The 22,397-nt window shown below is 37.9% G+C and overlaps 1 protein-coding gene across 7 annotated transcripts in view; it reads right to left on the bottom strand.

The window, feature by feature from the left end:
* ston2 (stonin 2) overlaps positions 1–18,673 on the bottom strand; it is a 30,768-nt gene extending 12,095 nt beyond the window's left edge. The window contains exons 1-4 of one of the 7 annotated variants that reach the window (XM_055172177.2): positions 18,508–18,673; positions 17,838–17,996; positions 9,603–9,785; positions 1,580–1,606 (exon numbers count right to left, since the gene is read on the bottom strand). In XM_055172177.2, coding sequence (XP_055028152.2) covers positions 1,580–1,606; positions 9,603–9,785; positions 17,838–17,996; positions 18,508–18,586 — 448 coding nt within the window. In that variant the 5' untranslated portion in view covers positions 18,587–18,673. Of the gene's footprint in view, positions 1–1,200; positions 1,358–1,579; positions 1,607–8,831; positions 8,896–9,602; positions 9,786–17,837; positions 17,997–18,507 lie in introns of those variants that run through there. The other 6 variants (XM_055172179.2, XM_055172178.2, XM_055172180.2 and 3 more) reach the window with 6 other exon arrangements.
* Between the last annotated feature and the right edge of the window lie 3,724 nt (positions 18,674–22,397).

Genomic DNA, 22,397 nt, shown 5'->3' with positions numbered 1-22,397 from the left:
AAAAAGTAATATATCGCAAACTGCAATAGAAAGTTTTTTGCATGAAGTCAAACACTCCAGTCGCCATGTTTTTTAGAATGACTTTTCGCGAGACAAGACAGGGCTCCAGACTGCCACCAAATGGGGGCATTTTGCAACCAAAATTTTAGAGTGTGCCACTGAATTTTACATCCAGTTCCACATGTGCGACCAGTAAATTTGACCACTTTTTTTGTGATGTGACACTGAATTTGCGAAATGTATTACAGTGGAAATTAGTAGAAATGTGAATATTTGGTTTGCATGTTGATTTACAGTGTGTGCCCCTAAATTTTCTGGTTGCGCCCCTAAAATTTTCAGTTGGGGGCCACTGTGCTCCTAGTGAAAAAAGTTAGTCTGGATCACTGCAAGAACACTCAATTTTAGTCGCGTAACATCAGTTAATAGAAACGCTGTCTTTCATAAAAGTTTTTGCGCAAATCAGTAATAGAAATGCAGCTATTGACTATTTAAACATGTTACCATAGCGTGCATATTACGACTTATTGATACTGGCTATGTAAATCTTCTAATATTAGTTTAACAGGGCATGGCCCAATAAAAATCAATGTCTTACGGTGCAGGTAGCATTTACTAATAAAAGACTACAATATATGTATGTAAAAGTGCCCTCAAGATATCCACATATACATTAGTAAACATAAAGAGACTCAGATTTAAAGGCTGGGATTTTATCATCCCAGAGCGATGACATTAAAAGACTCCCAGGGTATTTGCAGTTTAGAAAAAAACATGAACGCCTGTGAACTTCAATGTACATCTGAAGCAAGTTTGTTCATGTTTTTACAATGGTTAAATCAAATCGCAAAGAAGATGATCTTCAGCACAGTCAGCACAAATTTCAAGGTGTAACCAAGTTCATTTTAAATCAGGGAAACAAAATAACACATCAACATATGAGAATTGATGATACGAAAACTTTTTAACAAAGCTGCAGTTTAGTAGCACAAGATAAATATTTAACAAAATGAATCAAAGTTCATAATTGTATCTTTTGAAAGTTTTGTTCCTGGGAAAGCTTTAGTATCTTACACAGTTGTGCTTTTTCATTAATTTTATGTTGTTTTAAGATTTTTACTTATATACGTTATTTTATTGTTTATTCTACTGAGCGAACCCACATTAGTAAAAGAAAGAGCCAGTTGCTAAGTATCAACTTACAGGTATTTGGTCCATCTTCCAGCTCCAAAGTAAAGCACAGCATGGATACAGCACAAGCACTGAGCCTCACACTACATACACAATGCCAAGTGGGACTCAGACAAATGTTCTCACCTCCCTCTCTTTCCCAGCTCCCTATAGGACGATGCAATCACCCCTAAAACCTCTTCACTTTTTAGTTCATCTTTTCAAGAAATACAGAATTGAAAGATGCACTTCATATAATACATGCTTAATCAGCAGTAAGACATGCTTAATCATGCCATGTATTCAATAAAGAGGAAGAAAGATTAGCTAGATACAAATCCAAACACCTACTGTGAAGTCCATATGCCTTTACAAAACACAAAAAAGTGCAAAGTCTAAAGCAAGCACTTACCAGTAACATATATTCTAGGTCCAGGTGCTAAGAAAGAAGAAACAGATGGGACACAAATTGTGAGGCTTCATTACAGCACCATGCGGTTTAAGCAGCAGGTCACATGATCAGGCTGCTCTGGCCCTGAAGTGGCCCGCGTAACTAAGCAGAGACATGTAGATGCCTGTTGGTCTGCCTGTTTCCCTCAAATGCAAACTATTTGATATGTAGCTGTCCTTACCGAAACTCTGACACACCTTAACACCCCCAAACACACAGAAAGGCATTCTTTAGCATTGAAAATGATTGGTGGATAACAAGGTCAGAAAGTTGCCTGTATTACAGTAATCTCTCCCTTTCTGCTTCACAAGGTGAACAGGGCTTTGTCTAAACTTTAAAACCATCAGTGATTCAGATATCTCTCACACAAATCACTCATTATACAAAAGAAAAGATATGTGACCCTATCTGTGAAATCCAGGTTTAAGTTTCATAATCTAATTATAAGATTAGGAGCATCAAAGTTTGATTTCAATCATTGATTTTAATCTTTGACATGACCTTACTCAGTCAATATTAAAGATATCACGGTTATATTTTCACAGAGTGTTCTTTATGTTGGATGTTTTATGTAGAAACCAGTAAATCACAGAAATTACTTAGCTGGGTTTTCCCATATTACAGGCACATATTTAACTGGCACCTGATTGAAAACTTAGTGAATTAAAGGGACACTCCACTTTTTTTGAAAATATGCTCATTAAAGATTTGATTCTTACCGGTTTGGAATTCATTCAGCTGATCTCCGGGTCTGGCGCTAGCACTTTTAGCATAGCTTAGCACAATCCATTTAATCGGATTAGACCATTAGCATCGCGCAAAAAAAAAAAACCCAAAGAGTTTCGATATCTTTCCTATTTAAAACTTGACTCTAGTTACATTGTGTACTAAGACCGACAAAAAAATTAAAAGTTGTGATTTTCTAGGCAGATATGGCTAGGAACTAGGGATGCACCGAATCCAGATTTTAATCCCGAATCCACTGTTTAAGATTCGGCCGAATCCGAAACCGAATACCGAATCCTACTCGCATCCTTATTCCATTAACACAGTAAAGCACATTAATGTAAACAACGTCCACAGCAGTGTATTTTTCATTTTATTTATTTTAACTTTACATTATGCCAGGATGACAAGTTGGGAAACTATTTTGACAATTACCATAAGCATATGCATAATGAAAGCAATGCGTTGCGACACTATATTCAACTTTGAGTGAGAAGCTCCGCTCGTCAATGTCAGTTTTCACACGGCCGTCCAATTACAGTGGAGGAGGGGCGGGACATTACCACAGCAACCAACTGGCTCTCCGCTGAAGCATCACAGCTACCAAGCGCTCGGCTGAGAAAGCTGGCATTTGGCGTCCTCAAGGCGTTTTCAGCCGTGTTTTGGTGTGTCCAGCCCCTAAGGCTCACCGAAAGAAAAAGCTCATCTCCACGTCAGCACCCGATGTGTGTAATCAAGGCCACGTGACGTCGACCAGCGTAGCGCAAGCCTAGGGTTCGGTTCGGTGGAAAAAAAATCTAGGATTCGGCCGAACCCGAACCCTGTCAAAAAGCCCAGTATTCGGCCGAATCCGAATCCTGGATTCGGTGCATCCCTACTAGGAACTATACTCTCAAACTGGCGTAATAATCAAGGACTTTGCTGATGTAACATGGCGGAAGCAGGCGTAGAGATATTACGCAGTGCCCGAAAATAGTCCCCTGCTATTGAAAGTAACCAAGGGGACTAGACATTTTAAATAGGAAAAATATCAAAACTCTTTTTTTTTTTGCGCGATGTTAATGGTCTAATCAGATTCAATGGATTGTGCTAAGCTATGCTAAAAGTGCTAGCGCCAGACCGGGAGAGCAGCTGATTGGATTCCAAAACTGTAATAATCAAATATTTAACTCTAGGGGAGCATATTTTCAAAAAAAGTGGAATGTCCCTTTAAAGTCGAGACTAAAAAACAAATGGTGGGCAGGTTGTGTTTACATTGCACTGATGTTGTGATCTGCTTTGAAAGCTCAATCGGTTACTACAGCTCTGCTACTGACCTTTATTTTCCCAATCTGTCTTTCTAGACAAAACGAGAGCATTACCGGGGATTACCCCAGGATTAGCTCTACAACCTACTGAAATGTCAATTAGTTTACCCAAACATTACACAGGCAAACTATCTTTTTGGGCTTAACATCCATTAATAAATAGTTCGTAAAAAAGTATGATTTTACTTAGTAAAAAAGACAAATCAAATATACATGTTTTTTGTCTATTTTACTGAGCAAAACCATATAAGTAAAATCAGGGCTCAACATAAAGGACTGCCCGGTGAAAGCATGAGAGAAGTTTGGGCCAGTAAAAAGTATTGTCACTTGCCCGATCGGGCCAGTGCTTCACCCTCAGTCACTGAAAAATATTTTTATCCATGTATAATATTTAACATCTTGGAAGCAGACATTTACTTGGGTAAAACATGACAAAAAACAATGCAATATTTTGCACAGTTTGCTGTCAAGTAAAGCAGAAAAGTTAGGAGCCTTTTTTCATTGGAACATGTCTGTTGTATATGTATACAATTATATTTGACTTTTGAATTATTCTTTTTAAATATGTGACACTGACATTTTTTTGATTGGGGCCAGTGAAAATTTTGGCAGGGCAAGTGAAATCCTGAACCACTGGCCCATGTGGGCCAGTATAAAAAATTATTTGCGTTGAGCCCTGAAAATAAAGAGCTAGTTGCTAAGCATCAACTTTCAGGTAGTTGATCTATCTTCCACGTCCAGGGTAAAGCAAAGCATGGACACAGCACAAGGACTGATCCTCACACTATATACACAATGCCAAATAAGACAAATGTTCTCACCTCCCTCTCTTTCTCAGCTCCCTACAGGACGGTGCAATCGACCATACATTTACCCCATCATTACACAGGCAACTATCTTTTTCGGCTAATAATTAGTTTGTAAACAAAACAAGTAGTAAACAGACAATTTTGTTCGTTAACTAAGATGTATGTGCTTGTGACGTAATATCTAATTGACCCGTTTAAGCAGCTTAGTTTCCATAAACCGTTTGAGATGGACTGAGGAAAAATCCTGTTTTGCATGATACGTTCCCATTAAGTTCCAAAGATGTTGGCGAGAAGACAGACTGGAAGTGTCATCTCTCGCAAGCTAACCTGAATCGGAGTGACAGCTGCAGGTGTGAGTCACACGAGGCGAGTGTTTTCACAGAGGTCACAAACGGTAAGGAAGGATACGAGGAACCCAGCAGGACATGCTCCTAAACAAGCTGTTGATCTGATCTATGACCTCAGCCGATCTGAGATCTGCTGTCCTCCGCCGAGATTTATAAACCGATGACAATGCTTCTCTGTGTGGGCTATGCTGGATATGACAAAACCACATTCACACGCACTCTCTCTCTCTCTCTCTCTCTTACTATTCCCTTATTGCACACACATGGACAACAGCATTCTTATGCATCATGCAAATAAAAATAAGTATTGTATATTGAATGCCTGTACATCCAGATAAAGAACAGCATTTGCCATCTGTGCCCATAACTGAGCCCGACACAAAGCCCTTCGGTGCTTTACACACAATACAGCTGCATAAACACTCAGCATTCACAGCAGCCTCTGCTTACAATGACACATTCATGTGAAACTGTAACGTGTGTGCTAACGTGTGTGCATTCATAAATATAAGATGTAATGAAGGAACGCCTATAATGCAAACATTTGATATACAGCAAACAAACTACATTTCACTGGAAATGAAATGGTTTCTGTATGTACAAACTGTCTAAAACAATTACAGCAGACTGTAGCCATGTGCACATATAATCAGTAATTGTGCACACATTTACACCCGGTCATAAACAAACATTGGGTCACATGCCGGGGCCAAAACAAACAGTGTGACACCCTGCCAACAAGTTTCAGCACAGGACACGTCAGCACGCACCCTACCCACTGCCCTTTACACCTGGTCTGACTTTACCCTCCCTACTTTGGTAAGAAAAGCACATTTCTTTAAAATAGCTTTAAATGAAATCTTCCAAATAGAAAAAATATAAATACAAAACTTGCTAAACTTTTTTAAGGAGTCATCTTTTCTGTATTTGTTTTGCTTCTGGTTTGTGCCTTTTAATTCACAAAATTCCTACCAAGTATGTTGTCTACCAAAAAACATCCATGGTCACATACATAACGCATGCATTTTTCCCTCATTAAATAATACATACCTCTCTTTTCTCAATGCGTGCACTTAATTGTTATACAGCACGTCCATTTAGCATAGCACCATTGATTCCTTAGGATCCAAACAGGGATGAATTTACAAGCCACCAAACACTTCCAACTATGCAAAAAAAGCATTTTGTTATGAATCAACATTCGCATACAGAAGATATAAACATTTAAAGCGAACGGTTTAACACTTGTGATAAAAAAGTCGAGAATTTTTATGATATTATCCTACACTACACATGGAAACTTCTTGCTTAAAGTAGATTCAAGCACTTTCAATGACCTGTATCTATGCATGTATATTTTCAAAAACTTCCCAGGGCCTTGAATTTTTTTCTCCAGATTCACAAACTTTCAAGGAATTCAAGGACCGGTGGGAACCCTAAACTTGCCTCATCTTACTCCACTCCTTTAAGTCTAACTGACACTGTGATTGTAAACCAAGAGTGCGTGCCGCATCCGCAATTGCTTGCGCAACATTACGCATAGTGCATAAACGTCGTAATCTTTTTTTTTGGGAAAATTATCGTTATCGAATTTTCACCCAGCACTATTTATAGCAAAAACGTATAAAAAAACGACACTGAGCTAACGTTGCTGTGTAAAATGTGTACTTTAATCTATACAACGTGTATTTCAAACCGACTGCCAAACCTCCTTTCACATATCGGTGATCCATGATCGCCGTCTCCCCTCGTCTTTAGGAAACAAAAACATTTGTTATTTTTGACGAGGTATTTGTTCCACCCACTGGCAATATTTGAAAAACGCAAAAAAAGTGGGCAGATCCCAACGGAGATAAAGGGGATGAACTAAGCTTATACCAAGTGTGTGGTGAGATCGTAACAAGGGCGTGGTGAGCTTGAACCTGCTTACGTCACAAGTTATTTTTTGGACCCAACATCCAATAGAAAATTCAACTGCAGTAGCCACGGTTCAACCTGAAGAGGGCAGCACTCAGACATTTTTACACCATATATTGTAGTATTGAAACACTTATCCAAATGTCAAAAAAGTTACTAAAATCAATGAACACCACTAATAAATCCCCATTCTTACAGATCATTAACTAAAAAAAAGTTGGTTTAGGGTTTAGTTATAGCCTGACGTTGTCATACTCAATTCTAGTCAGAATTTGAGTCTGATACCGCTCCATTGAGCTATAATTATGAGGCGTGTCTCAACCGAAAAATGCCTCTGCACTCAATTGGATAGACCTACGACCAATCAGAGCAACGGAGTATGTTACGTATGTTATAATGTCGTCTTTTGTAGCCTGACCGAACTGCTAGTTATTTCGCTACAATGACACTAACATTGTGATTATACTAAGTCTGAGTTAGCAACGTACATTAACACCTACTATGTTTACAACATTTCATTTATATCACAACATTAAGTATTTACTAAGTCATACAGTAAGACTATCTCTTACCATTTGTACGTTAGGTGAACTTCATCCACGACGATACCCATTAAAGTTACGTTGGCTTGAAAAATATCGGAGCCTAGCATGTCCCTCCACTTATTCAGCAGTCACGATTCCGGGGTTCCGAAAAGAAGCTGGCAACAACCGCTAATTATATCCATCTCGTCGTGCACGCCGAGTTGCATCGCCGTGACACTCATTTTAGTTTAACTTTGTCCTCCATAAGTGCGACCAACTTTTGCTGAATCTCGTAAGAAGGACGGCAAAAACAAACAAATGCCTTGCTCGCGTTTCTCTGTTCCTCTTTTAAAATCAATGCTCAGTCGATATCTTTTAGAACAGACTCAATGTCAGAATCCACACATCTGAATTCTCCAGCGGCAGCCATTTCGTTGTAAACAAATTCAACACACGCGCTCTTTGGTGACGCGGTTGATTACGTTACTGTTAAACATCTGTCCATCATCGTATAAGGCCCGCCCTCACAATTTGATTGGTTCGACCAGCTTTGGGACTCGCATAGTAGCTCCTCAAGGGAAAAACCCCAGACCGATCTTCCCCTCTTCAAAATGTGGTGGGCGGGGCTAAGATCGGCTGGCACCCAGGCTAGTTTAGTTACTTTTTAAGTGAAAATTTCAGAAATATCATGTCCATAACAGAGAAATGGCACAGCCATCACTTCTTCCTCGTAAATGCGCATGCCATCCTTTCTGCATTTGTTTTGCTTCTGGTTTGTGCCTTTTATTTCACAGAATTCCTACTCCCAAAAATGTTGTCGCCCAAAAACTTTTTTGTTATTTTTTGGTCACACCCATAACGCATGCATGTTTCCCTCATCCTAAATATAAAAACACGTAATAAACTAATTTTTTTGGATGTCTGGAAAAATAAATAAATTCATTCTTTGAGTATGTATATTTCACGTTTTGACTGCAAGTGTCAGATGCATAACGCTGGAAAAGCTCATATACTAGATTAAATTAGGTTTTCACTTTTGGCCAGTAAGTCGTCATTTACAGTAGCAACCACACATCAACACATTGGCAACCGCTCAGAACACCCTAGTATTGTGGCAGCTATGTTTACACAGGCAAGCATTTCATCCAATTTGTTCAGTAGAACCAAAATCTAGTTGCTAAACTTAGATGTTTTTGCAATGGTGAATAGCCTTTCCTTACAGTGGGGTTTGAACCTACAGTATAAACCTTTTAGCTAGCTACTGTACCACCCTAAAACTTTAACCACTACACCACAGCACTCTAACCATAAACTACCCACCCTTTTAACAGAAAAACTCCAATTCGGCTTGTCGTGATTAGACTAACAATTGCTATTCTCTCTTGAAAATTCTGTAGCAGTGACTTCATCTTTGCTCAAATTGCGAAAAGCAGCATGCTGCATTTTAATAAATAAAACCATCTTAAGCACCTCACCCCCTGCTGTCTCCATAGAAACCCTGGTCTGGTTGAGCTATTGCTGTGGGCTGAGGTGAGGCCCGAGATGGATCGTGTAGGAGCGCTAACCGCTCCTCCGCAAATTACCTGCGTGAGAGAGAGCTTTCGGCCTCAAATCAGCACAGCGTCTCACCATCACTCAACGCAAGAGCATCGTCTGAGGAGCAGCTGTCACCGACTGTGTGAATTTATTGGTCCCGATTCCTCCATCATTTATTCTTAAACCTGCCGTCTTTTCATTCGGCCCGCGTTCCCGCATGCGACCCCGGAGGCTGGGTTGAGCAATGGAGGGGATTTATTGATGGATAATTCAGTGTGTGAAACATTTCCTGTGCGATTCTCACTTCCCCCTGTCTTCTCACGAGGGGACAGAGTTAAATTACTCTTTGAGGCATTGGGTGGATATAAACTCTCGCTTACAGATGTTCAGATTAAAAGAGTAACCGGTTTATTAACTAGTAGGGATGAGCCTCTGGTTGGTAACTGCAATGTGAAAGCTAATAGGTTCAACCCTGGGAACACACATACTGATTCAAAAAATGTATACCTTGTATGCGTAAATTTAAATGACTATATACATGTTTCTGCTCGTTGATAAAAATGCAAATATACTATAAAAAATACTTGAATGGTATATAAGTGAACTTTGCATGAGCTTGATTTGTTTTAGTCCAGTATTTGATTGACAGGTGAGCAGGTGGTCTTTCACTGCTGTCTGGAATGCATCAATGCTACACTTTAAATCTGATGTCACATACGGTTTTGACTACCTCCAGATGTGGTTTGAGTGATTTACACCTGCATTTACCACTGTTCACCAGATGAATCGTAATACCAGGGTATGTGTATGATGCTTACTAGGAGAGTGAGGGCAGGAAGGCGTTTGACTGAGCGGCTCTTCGGTGTTAAGAGATGGCAGGTCACAGGAAGACGCCCCCATACTAACAGAGCTCTGCTCCTCTGATTGGGTGGTCCAGCTGCTTTCTGATGGGGGGACGTTGCTCCAGAAGCTGGCCGAGGAGCAAATGCTGTGCCTGGGGCCTGCAATAAAATAAAAAAGCCTTAGAGACATATAAATGAACAATATGCAATATCCGCATCACTAAAACCTCTGCCAAAATCGAGTCACGTCGAACATCTGTGAGCGCGGGCGCGCAAATAAACATGCGTCATTAATGAACAGGTGTTATCATTGAATTACAATGAGAGACTATTAAATATTCACAGTGGGGAAAAGTGCTTTAGTAAAAGGATTAAACTTCAAGAATGAGGAGAGATAACTCTGCATACTGATGTGTATCAGCCTCCTCAAACTATCAAATCAAGCTACTCAATGATTTTAATTAGCACTGCTGTAATTGCTATCAAAGGACAGATTACTCAGGTTATGGATTACCAGCTTCAAAACAATAAGGAGAACACGCTGTAATACCAAACAGATGATGTTTTGATTCAGGTTCATGAAAAATGTACACACAGTTGACACACTTTAGTTTTTACAGTTACACACTGTTGATTCATTATACTGTACTGTGGTTATTCATACACATTGCAAATCACTGCCAAGCTAAGAAATCTGCCTTGTTTTTTGGGATCCATTTAGGGGGTTTGAATAAAAGTAGTTGTCAGAAAGTTGTTAGGATGTCTGCCTAACAAGAGAACTAAAACTGAGCAAAATGTTACAAGTACATGCATGTTTGTTCTCTTTGGTTAAGTCCACACTAAGTTCTCATTGTCATGGTCTAACAAGAGCATACAGGAATGGATTTGATACTTTCTGCATGAAAAAACAACCCCCCTCTATGAAATAGCATTTGAATGATGTCTGAAACCATAGTAACAGCAGTCAAGTAAATACCAAAGATGGCGGGATCCCTAATGCCATAAAGTCTCATCACAACTAACATGCCATCCAAATCAGGATCAAGTTCATCCCTAAAACCGACACTGGCTTTCAACAACAAATGCAATCATTTTATATTTTTTCACCTTTGTAATGAGGATAGCGTTTTGAAGGAAAAAACTGAAGGAAGTGGTTCTGGAGAAAATGAGGAAGTGAACTTTTAGACAGCTCATATCTCTACGAGTTAAACAAAATAGGCACAAGGCGGCACTGGGAACGACAATGAAATGATGAAATGCACTGACATTTTTGTTCTGCTATATACAGCTGAAGCACTCATGATGGATTTTTGAATTTTTTTTATCAGTCTCTTAATGGATTCTGCCAACAAACCGGTATTTCTGAATGGCCTAAGGATGGGATTAAGCAAATTTTAAGTGAAAGTATTTAATAAACATATGTGCCGCGAGCTTTCTTTTAATATCTTTATTTTATTTTTGTTGGAGGTGACGTTTAGTGTCTTTTGCATCTGGGCTCCTCAATTGTTATTAGGACAACCAGAGTTAGGAATGCCACCTTAGAACCTAAGTTAAAGAAATGGGCAACACACAGGCCCAGCTTTAGGCTTCTATTGTATGTGCACTTACGCTCCATTCACAAGGGGCATCACGCTAACGCTTCTCATAACTTTGAAAGGGTGACGTCATGCGTTGCCAAAATAAATTGTGGATCCATCTGCGTCGCTTTACTGGCATAAATGGCGCAAATGCAAGCGTCAGATGGCCTTATGCAAATAACATAGTGCAGACGATTATGCAAGACCGGAGAACAGAGGAGCATAAAAATAGTAGAAATATTACGCATTGCGGTGGGTAATCACTCAGTCCTTTATGACTTTTTTCGGTACTGGCGTTACTTTTATCCGCGTCTGGCTCGCGCACGCGAAAGTATACTCAAAGTATTCTCATCGCGGCTATGTGGGGATGGCTGCGTTCGACATGTATGCAATACAAATGATTTATTATTCAAATTATACAACAGTTCTTTCTGGTCTCCAATCTGATTGGCTAAGAGGCATGCAATATTCTACTGATAACGGCACAGTAACCGCTTCACCTTTCGTATCATTCCGCCACCTAGTGAATGGAGGTCCTCTAAACAGGCTCATTTCTGAATGGAAAAACTGCCCACACACTGACACACACAAACGCGCTGTTTTGAATCACTCTCCGTGTGTCTCATTAGTTCACTAGCTCGTAAATCAGTGTGGGAATCCCAATCGGAAGTTATTATTCCGTCAAAGATCAGCACTCTTGAATGTTACGTTAAACTTAATGGAAGTTATGTCTTGTCACATCGTGTGGACGATTAACACTTGGAAAGAGGAATGTAAACTATTTTTTTTTCTGGAGCAATATCTCTTCTCAGAACGCGAAAACACCATGGAACTGCAGGTAAGCACCGCAGCTTTTAAATGTGGACATTGATCATTTACTTTATCGTGACGTGACTATTAAAACATGTTATGAGATATCACAACTGATATATTTAAAAGCAGCATGCAAAAACATCTCTCTGACACTTATAAGTTTAATAATAATCGAGTGCTCGTATCGCGTTGAGTAAATGGGAAAGCAATAGTAACGTTATACAAGTATAGTTTTATTAACTTTTACCTCGCGCCAAAACAATAACAACACAAAAGACACTAAATATGAATAAAACAACAAGTAATAGTTTGATCATGACACCAAATACTGCTGATTTGATCTCATTTTGACGATCATAAACAAACAAGGTCAACATGAGAACCAGGGAATCTCTGTCAGAGATGTAGCCCAGAGAGGGCGGTGGTCAGCGGGGCAAGTGAACCCTGCATCCGCTCATGCTTTGGTTCTCATTCGTACCGAATCTCACTAAGCAAACGTTCAAAAACAGGCGCTATCTTTACTAATCGACTGTAGAGATTTAAATATAATACATATACATTCTCGACTGAACTAATCTTAAAACTACACTTTGTGACCAAGAAACGGTAATATAAAGAAACGGCTTTTCCGTCCATTGAGTTGTTATGAGATTCAAAGCAGCCGAAAGTGTTACCTGTCATTCTGCCCGCCCTCAAATCTGTGGCGGAAGAAGTAGTTCTCAAACAAAGAGGCTTTTAAAATAACTCCGTTGTTGTTTTCTAGTTTTCGTTTTTCAAACGTGTGCCGTCGAACTGTTGTATAAAAGCCTAAACTGTGTTTGCAATGGTGGATCCGCTACTTTTCTTCATCTATCCTAAATGTTTTAATGTACTGTAAATGTCACCAAATCAGTGCTGCCCTGACGGCCTGGTAGAGTAATAATTAAGCAATATCGCTCGAGTAGGAGTGTGATATAGCTCTATATCATCACGGCTGTGATTGCTTCCGGCACTCGGCCTACGGCCTTGTGCCTCTGGCCTAATCACAGCCGTGATGATATAGAGCTATATCAAACTCCTACTCGAGCATTTAGGATAGATGAAGAAAAGTAGCGGATCCACCATTGCAAACACAGTTTAGAACAAGCAACAAGAAAACAAAGAACAGGAGGCAAACATTATGGTGACGAAAATGCTCTACAGTTTCTGTTCTTGGGAGAAGTAAAAATGAAAGATGAAAAACGATAGTGTGGGTGCAAATGCCGTCTATTTTCTTTGTAAAATTGTTTGCAGTGGAGTGTTCTGTCTCAATATTTTTACGCGCGGACGACCGCAGACCCTCTTGATGACGAAAAAATGACGTCATGCGGATGGTGCGCATACGCTGACGTCCCTAGTGTGCCTTCGGCTTTAGCTGTCAAAACAAAGGCCGCCATTTGTGGCTGTTGTCCCTATGATGATCATGTTGGGGCCATGCTTCAGACATGTCCTCAGTCAAGTGTTAACGGTGACGCCCTGCACTCTAAAAAATGATGTGTTGGATTTACTTAAAATATATATGCACCATTTTTTCATCACACTTTTTAAGTATTCCCAACTTTGATAGTTTTACTTAAAATTTACAAGAAAACCTGTGTTTTATTTACTGAAATTTTTAAGTAAAGAATGATGATGAACTCAAATATTTAAGTTCATATAACACATATTTTCTTGTTTATTTTAAGTAAAATTATTCCAAGTTGGGATTACTTAAAATATATATGCACCATTTTTGCATCACACTTTTTAAGTAAATCCAACACATATTTTAGAGTGAAGTTGGAGCAATTTAGTATACACAGAAAGGTATACATAATTTAGTGTACACAGAAAGGTCTCTGAACAAAGTCTTTGTCTGACTTAGCTCTTGCTTGAATCAGAGACCTTTTTGCTGTGAGGAAACTATGATGCGCGCTAACCCACTGTTTTGCCCTCTACACTGAGCACACACTTCTCAATCATGGTAACAATGAACAAACATAATTTTTTCAAAATAACTCTAAATACAACATATAACTAACATTAACAACATATCAACATAAATAAACCCAGCAAACATTAAAACAGTCATCTTTTTTAGTAAATATTAACCAAAGAAGTGAACATGTCGCAATGCATGCTGGGAACTATTCAGACCATTGTTTTTTTTAAATTGCTTGTTCAGATTACTCAATTTGGCAAGTTGGGTAAACAAATTGGACAAAAACTTAAAACTCCAGTCAACAAATGATATTTGTTAGCAGGATGATTATGCTTATTTCATTCAGTGAACACAAATTAATGAACTGATGCCCTTCAACAAGAAAAACTTTGTTTTTTGTTAAAAGAACATTTTGAAGTTGGATTTTTTACAGGGCTTGTGCTTCACAAAATGGCTACGACAGATGTCATAATTTTTGGCTGGAAAGGCATCATGGGAAATCACGTGGCTCTATAGTTACTTAAAATGTTATGCTAGATTTACTTAATTTTGATGCAATTGTTATAGTAGTTAGCATTACTTATGTTTTTTCATTTTATTTTTGGATACATTTAAGTTCACCTGGTAACTTAAATTTTTGTGTTACACATACTAAATATGGTAAGTAGAGGTTGAAAAGTTATAAATACTAAGTTTTTTGTGTTTAATCCAATTACTTTCATAAGTTATGGTTGTTCAGCCAACGAATCGTTTTTTAGAGTGTGTGTAAATCCAGCGAAAGGAACAACACGCTTTTTCTGACCCAATTCAATGCTTTTTCCGGTCATGCAAATATATTTTCTATATCGGTGTTGCTAATTCCAAAGAAATCTGAATAAATAAATTTTTTCAGAAAGCAAACATTGGAAAGGATTACCCCACCACTCCTTATCCTGAAAGCTAACCAAACCACTGACCTCACCACAAAGAACTTCAGATGGACCTCAGTTTACTTTGAATTACAAAGTAAGCCACTTACATAAAAAATAACACATTATGATCATAACACATCATGTGTTTCACCTTCTACCTTTGTGATAGCATTCACATTAATAACCATTGTTTTTTATCCTAAATCTAGGTAATTTTTTAAATGCTTTCAAGGTTCAAACAAACATAAATAATTACAAATAAACCAGCTTTTGACACAGCTCAATATTCCCCATCTAGACCACACATGGGAGTAAACCTGTAATTATATGTTGGACAGTGTCTGTAATATGAGAAAATGAGTAGTACTTTAATAAACCCAGGGCTGATATCGTAGCGCTCGTACTATGCAGGAATGACAGACTGGCTGCACCCTTGATTTCATCTCAAAGCAGATTTCATACGAGGACAACAACAGATGAGAAGAAAACTGCTTATGTCTTCAATTAGAAGGGTTTGGCCATTTGCGTGTTGCTGCACTTGAGGCTCTCATTGGAGATTTCCTGGGAAAGAGTTGCTGGCAAAGCTACCGGGTTTGACAAGAGAGGGGGTGGGTGACTCAGTGTGTGTGTGTGTGTGTGTGTGTGTGTGTGTGTGTGTGTGTGCGTGTGTGCGTGTGTGCGTGTGCGTGTGCGTGTGCGTGTGCGTGTGCGTGTGCGTGTGTGTGTGTGTGTGTGTGTGTGTGAAAGAGAGAGAGACAGAGATAAATAGGCAGACAGACAAGACTAGACCCAGCATAAAGACATAAAGGAAATGACACAATTCCTATCAGCCAGACCCAACTGAGTGAACTGTCCTCACTTACATTGGAAAAACATTATTCCTATCTTTGTCTCCTAGTAGAAATGTGGAAAAATGGTTAAACCTCATGGCTGGTAGCAGAAAGGATGCAGATTCAAGTCCCACAGGGAGCTAACAGCATGGTGCTCTTAACTAAGGCATTATTCTGGGTATTTACAGGACTGTCTGGTATTAAGTGTACTATAAGTAAATTATTACTTACAGGTTGAGACACCATCTGTCATCATTATTACAGGTTTGCACAATATCTCATTACGAAACGTTGGAACTATTATGACTATTATTATGAAGCTATTAAAGAGTTGCAAGGTCATATCAAAACATTTAGAGGAAAAACAATAAAAAAGGTCAAAATAGCTTATAGGAATATATTTCAGGTTCATGAATTGTGACTTTCTTTGCACCTCAAAGTGCATTTTTAAGCATAAATAGAAAAGCAATAAAGTACATCCATAAATTTGTCCTTATAAATGTTTTATTATTATTAAGTTATAAAGTTGAAAAATTATTTTTACGATACAACAAACGGTCTAGACAAAATAACATCTAGTCATTTGTCACAGATGTAATTCCTGTACTCAGATTTTTTATGCATAAAGTGCTTTTCTTGTAACCTCAGTACAAATAAAGTGTTTTGGAGTCTTTTCAAAACTGTTTTTTAATGTTTCTTGTGCAGTCGCTTTTACTTTCAATATAAGTGCATTACAAAAAATTTGTTCCAGTACAGCTCAGTGTGGTCATGTATAGCTCTTTGGTAGAGCATTGTGTCATGGGTTCTTACCCAGGGTACACAAAAACTGATAAAAAATGTATAGCTTGTAATCTGCCAAATGGGTGATTCTCGCAAAATTAGACTTATGAGGTGTCATAAGTAAGAGTATCAAAATAAGAAGCATACAGTTACAAACATCTCTTTATGTACTCTTTTGCACATGATTTCAAATGACATCATACAAACAATTTTTTTCCATTTAAGGGGAAAATTTTCATTACCGCAACGTGTCCATGACTGGATTTGGGTTCTTTGACGTGGAAATTTTTATAATTAAAAAAATCTAAAAAATAAAAAGCTTCAGTGCATGTTATACTATAAACATTTACAGTAAAAAAACATGTGGTATTTGGTGATCATTGGTAAATGTAGAGACAATAATAAGGAATATAAATGTGTCCAAGATCAATTTTCTCATCCTCCGCAACAGTTTTGAATCATTGTTTAAGCCCTCAAGGAACTAACATTTTCAAAAAAAACTTTGTTTGAAGGGACATAATTGACTGTGACACTCAAGATGGCTACCAGATAAGCAGTTCTTATTTTTTCTCTCTATATAAAATTTGAAATTTTGTTTGTCATAGTACCTAGACAACTTTTTAGTTCTCATTACCAAAACATGAGTTTGTAAATGCATATATTTATCATGTTGCGGTAATGATAATTTTTGATAATGATAATCTAAAAAATTTAAATAATTCGGTAACACTTTACAATAAGGTTCATTATTTAACATTAGTTAACTACATTTGTTAACATGAACTAATAATGAACTGCACTTATTCAGCATTTATTAATATTTGTTCATGTTAATTTCAACAATTAATAATACTTTATTCAAATCATGTTAACATTAGTTAATGCACTGTGAACTAACATGAACAAACCATTTAAAGCTTTACTTCTATTAACTAACATGAAAAAAGATTAATAAATACTGTTACAAGTGTATTCCTCATGGTTTGTTCATGTTATTTAATACATTAACTAATGTTAACTAATGAACCTTATTGTAAAGTGTTACCAATAATTCTATAGGAAATATTTTTTAAATCCTCTAAAAATAATGGTTGTAGTAAGTTCAGACCTTAATCTTAGATGTGCAAATAAAAAAAAATTGGCTTCAATGGCTTTTAAAAAAAATCTGATGCTGGACACCTTTAAGTCTGGATTTTGTGAGAATCACCCAAATGCATTTATATATATAAAAAAAGAAACCAAGAAATGATCGAAATAGTTTTGCATTGAAGTTGTATTTTAAGTAGCACAAAGATGTAAACTCCATAGTGACATCACCTTTGGTGTGATTTGAATGAAACATACTTATGCATTTCTCGTACCTTTTACCTGTGTTGAGGGAGGAGAGGGTGGCCAAGCTTTGTCATCAAACTGGACCCATGAAGTCAGCTGTTCTGGCTTCTGGGCAGCCACACATGGCACTTCCTCCCAAGAAGAATCCATCCCAGGCTGTTCTAAAGCTGGCTGGAGCCCATCCTCATCTAGAGACCAAAAGAAAGTTAGAGAAATACCGCCTCTTCTCAGAAAGGTCACAGCTAAATGTTAAATCTAGCAGGGTGCAAGGAGTGTGAACTGTTCCCGCTGTAATCTCTATGGAGCTATGACCTCAAGACCCAAGAATCTTACAGAAAGGTCTGAACGCACACTCACATGGAAAACTCAGACAAAGCTATACAACCTGATATTCAACTAACAAAGAGATGGTACATTTCTTTCTGATTCATTAAAAACTATCTTTCAGTTGAACACAAGAGTACACCCATTACTTAATTGTTAATTGTATAATGTAGGAGTTATTTAAAGCTCACAGGATATTCAAGGTACACTTCTTTATTCAGTATAGATTTTGTTCCCTAGAAACTTAACCCATGACCTTGATGTTGGTAGTGCTATATCAGTTGAGCTACAGAAACATAACAGATGTACAGTCTGACCCGTCTAAGTACAGAAACTGATGACCTATGAATAAAGACAGCTTGGTACACTACATACCTGCTTGTGACTCTTCATCTGAAAAAGCCACCCAGCCTGGTCTTAAAGATCCATTTCTACTACTGGCTGTAGCAGCCATGGCAGGATGTGTCCTGAGCCGGCTGAACTTGGGGAATTTGTCTCACTCCCCCAAAACCTCGGACTTCATGTCTGCTTAGAAATGTTAGGGAAGATGAAACCACCATTATATACTCATTAGGCCTGAGCGATATAACAAAATTGTCTTGATATAATTTTGCCTCTTGACAATATTCAATATATCTGTATTTGTATTTGCTCTAAAACGGCTGGAGGAGGAATCTTCAAACAGTCAATGTTGGGAAATATTTAAAACAAGTTCAAACAAGATTTACATAAAATAAAGTAAAATTGTCTACTGACACAATCTTGGCCTAATAAAAAGCATGGTAAAAATTTTTTTTACAATATTGATTACATGTTTTTGCAAATATAGGCTACATAAATTCTATCTAAAAAATACAAATATGTGATACTGGACCACAAAACCAGTCTTAAGAGTCATTTCTCTGAAATTAAGATATATAAATCATTTGAAAGCTAAATAAATAAGCTTTCCATTGACAGTTTGGATAGGACAATATAGGGCTGGGCGATATGGAGTGAAAATTATATCTTGATATAATTATATATATATATATATATATATATATCGGTGGCTTTGCGTGAAAAATACCCTCCCCAAAAAACTTAAATTATACTTTAACTATAAAATGAGAAAATACATATTGTCTTCTTTTTAATTTGAAAATAAAACAACTCAACTTCAGATATATTAAGTTTTTGGTAGACGTTGACAATTCTTAGTATTTTTTCTGAAAACCCTCAGGACATAAGGGTATTTATCCTGGATTAACATAGGTTTTAGGCGTTTTAGGAGTAAATTGGTTAAATATGAGAGAAAACACTGTTGTTGTTGTTGTTGTTGTTGTTACACAGAAAACTACAGAACACGTGCACTTGCACACCGCATCATAGGGAGGGAGAAAGCTCTCACATCAAGAAAACGTGTGCGTGTGTGTGTGTGTGTGTGTGTAGCACTACTGCTAACCTTGTTTAGTCATGATAAACTAGATCAGTAGTCTTCTCTGTCAGTAACATCCATGACTGATGACATTTACGCGAAAAAGAAAGTATACGGAGAAACGGACATTAAAGCACTGCCACCTTTTCACTGTCACGAGAGAGAGACGTACGCGCGCTGTCGAAGCGCTTCATGCAACGAGAGAGAGAGAGGGGCCCGCTGAGCGCTCGCAACAATAAATTTAAGCCGTTTTAAACAGTAAAATATACATGTAAATGGGAATCATGGAAGATCTATTCACGGTGGCCAGTGTTGATTCTGTGACGGGCGTCGCCATGTTAAATGAGACAACACGCGAGGGGAGGAGGAACGAAAGCAAGGAGGCGGGGGTGAGCACAGCACACAGAGAAGGCAAAGAAGCAAAGTGGCGAAATCAGAATTTAATATAAACATCATACCGATATATACGATATGTCAAAATCCATTTCGAGGTTCAAAAATATACCGATATAGTTTGAATATTGAGATATCGCCCACCCCTAGGACAATATTTGGCTGAGAGAGAACGACTTGAAAATCTGGAATATGAGGATGAAAAAAATCTAATTTAAATCTAATTTAAAGTCCAAAGTTCAAATGAAGTCTTTATTACACATATTACTAAGGGAAATGTTTGTTTCAGTGCTCTTTATTAGCTTACTGCTGCAATGATGTTGTTTACTGAATGAAGAAAAAAATGTTTTTACAATAACCAAACTTGAATGGGGAAATTCCCTAGGAACTGGTAGCAAAGCGTTTTTAGGCAAGTTTCTGGCCAATTTTGATCATGATATTGCTGCATCCACTCACAATAAAATAATATAAAAAATTTTTTTTATATATATGTAAGGTAGGACAATTTACAAAATATTTTTGTGGAACATGATCTTTACATAATATACTAATAATTTTTGGCATATAAGAAAAATCTATTATTTTGACCCATGCATTTTTTTTTTTTTTTAGAAATATACCTGTGCGACTTACGACTGGTTTTGTGGTGCAAGGTCACATATATGTTTGACACAACAAATAAATAGTTATGCTACTCAAATAAAACAGAAAAAAAACAGGAGGAAGCACAAAGAGAAATTTAAAGGCTATAACTTAAGATTTCTTTATGACATGTTAACGGTAAGCACACTGTAAAAAAAGATGTGTTGTTTCTACTCAAAGTAACTGTTTTTGCTGCCTTAAAATTTTAAGTTAATTAAAAACAAACTTAAAAATATTAGTTAACAACTTTTTTGTGTGCACATGGCTTGTGTGAGAGTTTTTGGCTCCCTAACAACAAGGGCCCTCCAAAACAGGATGGAGGCAGTTTGAAGCCTCAGGAACAACCTCTGATAAATGCCTGACAACAGATAACCAATTATAACAAAAGCATTGCAGCGCTTCTGGCTACTTACAAGATCATACAAACTCACAAAACCACAAAAGCTGTGCAATGCAAAGAAATTAAAAGCTTCCAGTTTCAAGATCATTGCACTCTTCAATATCGCATCAGGACCACATGACAAACGCACCTGAAGCCAATGACACCCTTCAAAGGTCACAGAGATGAGAAAAAGTACAGTGACAAAAGCCAAGGGACCACTGTGATCACTATTTTCCGCATCAGAGAAAGCCATTTTCTGTACTAAATCGAGAGCCGGCAGGAAACAGACTGTCATAAAGGAAACGCACTTGGACATACTGAATGATCTGGTAAATTTGAAGCCAATTCTGTAACATTTTTTTGTTCTGGTGAATCCCTCCTTTGCATTCACAATCCGGCTACATGCTACCCTTTCCGGCCCCCTATTTCTCACCAAACAAAGCTAGCCCCTCCCTCCTACTAGCCAAAGCATTCAATGTCTCACAGGACACCCATCGGTTATTGAACGACTCAATGGTTTGGATGCTATCAGTGCAGTTACATTCATTTCAATATTGAGTGAGCACAGCATTTAGTCATAAAAAATACTCCTATTAGTTTGACATCTCTTTATGCCCTTACCAAAAAATGTACCAAAAAGGGTTCCAGACTAAGAAAATGTCCAAATGACCACATATGGTTCTACATAGCACTATATGGTTCTACACAGGTGCTTCACTGGTGCTTCACCGGTGCTATATGGCACTTAAAATGGTTCTTCTATGATTACGAGCAAAGAACCACTTTTGGTGCTATATAGCACTGTTTGTTTTTAGAGTGTTGTTTCCACGCAAGGCTTTCCATTTATCAGTATGGATGTGAGTGGTAGCTATGATCATATCTCACGTAAGGTTTCACCTTGTGTAGCCTACGCAAGTTTTGAGTTGCGTTAATCGTTTGATATCCTATTTGAAAAGGAATAAGATACTTTTTTTTTGCAGTGATCTGGCTCCAAACTGCATTTTCACGACTTCCTTTCAGTTTGCTTTTCAAGCTATTTTGTGTGAACTTGAAAGGTTAAAGTTTAGTATCCATAGACTTGGCCGGGTTACAATCCTAAATGACGTGAACTCTAGGGTTGAGGCTTAATTTATATGGATGTAATATTCAAATTATGATTGTTTTCAGCCATTCCATTTATCAACACCCGTTCATTCGCATGAAGGTTTAAGGAATCACATGTGAGCGTTGGCGTAAGCGGATGATTTTGCTTGGATATACGCTGTTTCCTCTACGTTCGTTTGATAAATGAGGGCCATTAAGTGCTGAACGGCAAGTTTGTTAAGCAAAGCGGCTAAAGACAAACGGGTTTCTTTATTCCGCTTCGCTACTTTCTATTGTTTTTCTATGTAGACACACACTAGACAGACGTGTTTTATGCACACGTCTCAC

Source organism: Misgurnus anguillicaudatus, chromosome 7, assembly GCF_027580225.2.
Source record: "Misgurnus anguillicaudatus chromosome 7, ASM2758022v2, whole genome shotgun sequence".
In the NCBI taxonomy this organism is placed as follows: Eukaryota; Metazoa; Chordata; class Actinopteri; order Cypriniformes; family Cobitidae; genus Misgurnus; species Misgurnus anguillicaudatus.
Note: the sequence above shows the minus strand (reverse complement) of the source record. Positions and strands in the feature narration are given on the sequence as shown.